Source organism: Scylla paramamosain, unplaced genomic scaffold (assembly GCF_035594125.1).
Source record: "Scylla paramamosain isolate STU-SP2022 unplaced genomic scaffold, ASM3559412v1 Contig70, whole genome shotgun sequence".
Lineage (NCBI taxonomy): Eukaryota > Metazoa > Arthropoda > Malacostraca > Decapoda > Portunidae > Scylla > Scylla paramamosain.
Genome location: NW_026973735.1, coordinates 70001 through 75000, shown reverse-complemented (window position 1 = coordinate 75000; position 5000 = coordinate 70001). Strand labels below are relative to the sequence as shown.

The 5000-nt window shown below is 46.5% G+C and overlaps 1 protein-coding gene across 3 annotated transcripts in view; it reads right to left on the bottom strand.

Moving 5' to 3' along the window:
• The window catches only part of LOC135098603 (uncharacterized), a 202299-nt gene extending 198035 nt beyond the window's left edge, over window positions 1–4264 (bottom strand). For all 3 annotated transcript variants that reach the window (XR_010267163.1, XR_010267162.1, XM_064000958.1), the window contains exons 1-2: window positions 3750–4264; window positions 3099–3666 (exon numbers count right to left, since the gene is read on the bottom strand). Coding sequence is in view for 1 of the 3 variants with exons in the window: in XM_064000958.1 (XP_063857028.1) it covers window positions 3099–3166 (68 nt within the window). In the remaining 2 variants the exon portion in view is untranslated. The remainder of the gene's footprint in view (window positions 1–3098; window positions 3667–3749) is intronic.
• Between the last annotated feature and the right edge of the window lie 736 nt (window positions 4265–5000).

Sequence of the window (5000 nt, the reverse complement as noted above, 5' to 3'; positions counted from 1 at the left end):
ATGGGGAGTCCCGCAGCAGCCACCCTCGCCTCAAGCCGTCCACTGGGCCAAGCCTCCGCGTCGCCGGATTACAGGGCCGCGCCACCAACCCCGGCTGGAAGCAACGTTTCAGGAATATATCTTTAATCTTCTCTACAGCATGTACCAAGGGGTCTTCTGCTTAGCCAATAATGAAAGGCGTTTGCTTATGATGCATGTATTGCACATAGGCTGCACATTTCTACGCAATCCTTTCATAATTATTGGTTTTCTTTCACGAATGTCAATGGTAGCATGAGATGGCTGGAGACGAGAGGATGCTGTGGTACGATAAAGATTCGTGAATGATGGAGGAATGGTGTGGAAGAGTTTCGTAATGAATCAAGGAAGTGAGGGAGTGAGGGAAGGCATGGTAAAGCAAAGCAAAGCAAGGCGAGGGCTGGAGAGGCGTGGCTGTGTGCTCCTTGAAAAATACTGCATCGCCTCTTTCTTTCCACTTCCCTCACTTTCTCAACTCCCAGACTTGGATTTTCTCCTTGACAGCGAGGGGAAAGCCACGATGCAGTGCAGCTGTAACGGACACCAGTAGGGGAAGCCCTCGCCCACACACTCCCCGCTGCGGCTTCCTCTCTCCCCAACACAAGAAGCACCGGTTTCCGTTTCGCCTTGAGTCCAAACCCACTGCGGCCAATCTAAGGCCCCTATTACACGTATCCGGTTTCCTACGGCCAACCTGGCCTACGGCGCCGTAGGAAAATTCTGGCCTACGGCTAGAGCTATTACACGTATTTTCAACGGTGGAGGCAAGTGGATCAGTGTGGCACTGTTTGTGGTGGAGGAGTGACATGTCTTCTCTCGACGACAATCTCGTTCCTATTGCTCTAGCGTGCTACTTGAAGGTGAAAACAAGAAAAAGGAAGATTTGATCCAAACAATGGCTGCGTAAACGACAAAAATACTCTCATGTTAACTTAATGAAGGAACTAGCACTAGAAAAAGATGACTGGTTTAACTACATGCCAATGGAACACGACACATATTTGGAACTCTTTTCAGACTGATGTCGTACCATACGGTGAGCAATTACACGCTACGTCCTCAGTCCTGACGTACGACGGCCATACGGCCAACTTTAGTACTGGCGAAAGTTCATCCGGCCGGCCGTGGGTGAGCGTTCATACGGCCGATTTGCTACCACACGCTCCGGTTTGAGCATATGCTAGCGTTGCGACCGACGGGGCCGTAGGAAACCGGATACGTGTAATAGGGGCTTAACACATCCTGTACTGCTTGGAAATTACCGACGCCCTCCTCCCTTCGTCAGAACTTCCACCGCGGTTCTTCTCGTCGGGAACTCCAGTGCGTTCTCTACAAGTACGAGTACACCACGAGTTTTAAGTAAATCATCGAGAAAATTGTTTGTTTCGAGACCCTAAAATGTTTTTCCTTCCCTTCTGTTTCTTCATTTCTATGAATGCAAAACTGTTGCCACTGAATACACCGCGCTATGTTGTGCAACACGAGCACACACACATCCTCTTAACGTTTACAAGGGATGACTATGAAAAAGAAGTATTTTGAAAACTCTGATGGAAGGAAATAGTTATTGATTACAAAATTCATAATTTTCTCTTTCATACTGTTCTCAAAGAAAACAGAGAGAGAGAAAGAGAGAGAGAGAGAGAGAGAGAGAGAGAGAGAGAGAGAGAGAGAGAGAGAGAGAGAGAGAGAGAGAGAGAGATGTACACAAGCAGTACACAATCAGTGATAAATAGCCACCCCAGTGAACTTCTTTATTCACTTCCATTCAACGCCAGGCAAGCGGATTTCACACCCTGCGACCTTTTAAGTGTGTGTGTGTGTGTGTGTGTGTGTGTGTGTGTGTGTGTGTGTGTGTGTGTGTGAAGCCGTGTATGAAATCAAGTGGCTTTATAACTTGGGAAACAATACACATTAAATACGACAACCTGAATTCAATATAATGAATCTCACGCACGCTGGTTCCTGCAGCTTGCTCTTTGTACATTTTTCCCTCCCTTTTTGTATCTCTATGTGAGTCTATTTGCTTCCTTTTTTTTTTTTTTTTACATATTTTCCTCGTTATATTAAATTAGGCTATGCTAAGTTTGATTTTTTTTCTTGCTTTGCTTATTATTTCCACTTTTTTTTCATTGTACCACATCGGACTACTCTACCCTGAAAAGAACATCAAACATTGGTCTAAGCCAGATCTAGCGGCAAAATCGTAACACTGGCAAAATTAAAACGGCATCAGCTGACCAAAATTATTAAAACAAGTTCCTATTTACAATGAGAATTTTGTGCCGACTTCTGCAGACGGTTTGATAAATGTACGTTGCGACGATCTAGCAATGACAAAATTCATGATAATGGTATGGCACCCCTGGGCACTGTGTGTGACACCCCAGGACGCCGCGGCACGCACTCTGAGAAACACTGGCATTTGCTATGGTAAGCGTGCGTTAGTGATGGGCCGCCCTCTCTCTCTCTCTCTCTCTCTGTTATGTTATGTTTGTAATGTTATGAACACTTTGAGGCGCATAGAACAAGCTGCCTGGATGCCAGTACAAACACTTGTGAAGGGAATAATTTAGTGAGCCAGAAATCCAAGCCCACATCAGCTGCCACTCCCGTCACCTCCACAACAGGTGGTCTGGGGCTTGCGAGTGGAGTGGTCTAGGAACACTTACAACTACACAAGGCCTCCTCCACCCTGCCACTCAGAAAACATTTGGCATATTATCCTCGCTCCTCTTCCTTGCAATGGATATAACACAACAGTATTTGTTTGAATCATTCCCTTTCTTCTGTGTTGTGTGTCTAAAACGATTACATGTTCAGTGAGCCAATAGTCTGGACACACGGAGAATGTATCTTTTAATCATTCTCTTTCATTCATTCTTGCTCGATAATGTCTGCCTGTATTATGATCACTCCTCGTGTCCACTCAATACTAGCAAGTCAATTGGTTCTTCTTTTGACACTCATAGTCAAGATATGAAAAAAAAAAAAAGTAATAATATTGATGTGTCCAGATTTTGGGTCATCCTGTATAAAACACACACACACACACACACACACACACAGTGTACACTCACCACGCAGACGGCGTCGTTGATAGCCGGGCAGGAGTGGTTCGTACTGTACTTGCCAAGGAAGTCATCATCACTACACCGTCCTAGCGCCACGCCTACGCCTCCCTGCCACCGCCAGTAATTTCAGCATTTCATCGCTCTGCACCATTACCACCATGTCTCACCATCGCGCCGTGCACCATTACACCTCCCGCCACCATGTCACGCACCATGGTTGGGAAAATAACTAATAAAACGTTAGAAGTTCACATACCATTGACACGACACACAAAGCAAACATACCGCCGCACACACTGGCCTGCGGGCGCAGGATGTCTCTGCTGTGACGTCATGGCGCGGATTTCAAAATATTATTCTCCTCATGCACGATTATGAACTGAAGTCTCATTTCTTGGCGTGTAGAGGTTAAGTAAACATTTCGTAGGCAATTAAGAGGCGCTGGAATGTAACGATGATCCGTAAAACACGTTTTACTTTTCGTGGCAACCTTGGAGAGGTGACAGGCATGCCAGCCAAAGTGATGAACCCATCCAGGCAGCACCCTTGGCTTCCTTGGTGGCACCGTGGACGCCTGCCAGAAATGTGTCCCTAAATTTACAGTGTGAGGAGAAACAGTAGAAGTTTAGCTATGGCAACCACTACTGCCAGGCTCACCTCTCTTGGTTTGCAGTCACTTGGTACTGGGGCGAATGGTACCCATACTCCTCCTTGCCCCTCCTCCTCCTCTTCCTCCTACACACCCGAGTCTAGGGGCAAGGCTTGGAGGGGCAAGGCTTGGAGGGGCGCTATGGATACCGTGGCGCATGGAGGTAATAACAATGCACTTCCACCCGCTTCACCTGCCTGAGTGTGTCTGTGTGTGTGTGTGGCGGCGATCAGAGACGAGTCACAAAGCTGTATAATTGATGTTTAACCGTTTGACTCCCACTTGGTACACTTTTCCCTAATTACCAATCACTCTGAGACATTTTAGAGACCAAGTGGTTTGAGTACCAAGTGTTTCGAGAACCAAACGTCCTGCGGCTTATTTACACTCAGGCCGATCTGCCTTGAGGATCATCTGACCTGAGGCCAATGCGACCTGATTACCTTCCGCTCCAGTACCAAGTGACTATGCTCCCGCCTCTCCCTGCCCAGTAGAAACGGCGAGCTCAAGTGCGTGTGAAGACCAGTTATCTTGTTTAGGTCGTATGGTTGTTCAAGTCTTTAAATAGCAAGTATGTAGTGGTCAAAAGTAAATTCACGAGAAGTAGTACATCTTACAAAACTGCTTTTGTGTGCTTCAGAGGAATATGGTGATTGCTTGAGTCAGATACTGCATCCTTTTAAACGGGCAGTTTCTTATCAAACGAGCTACTTCGTTTCACACATGTCACATATCCGCGTAAGCTTTAACTAACCGATTTAACGCTCTGCAATGTATGGAAGGCTGGACCATTTAATAGACACCACAGAAGATCAATCTTTTCCGACAGGAGGCGGAAGTGGCACGCCTGCTCCAGCATGGCCTTGACCCTGGTGGCCCCTCCTCGTGCTGTGCATCTTCCTGTGCCTACAGCAAGGCAGCGTCACTCTTCTTCAAACCCTTAGAGAGGGCAGTGTGTGTGTGTGTGTGTGTGTGTGTGTGTGTGTGTGTGTGTGTGTCCCCAAGTCTGTCACATCTTGAGAAATGTTATGATGTCAAAGAAGGGCATGGCAGTCATCGTGGGGGACAACACAGTGAAGGACGGACTTTCTTCTCCCTGACGTAAAGACCCACCGTTCCCTTCAGCTGAAAAGGGAAGAAAGACCACTCAGTATACAGAGAAAGAAAAATGTATTTGTACCAGCAGACAATAAAATGATAAATCAGGAATCCTTGTGTTCCCTCACTAAGAAAAAGAAAAGAAAACGATTTATTTTTAA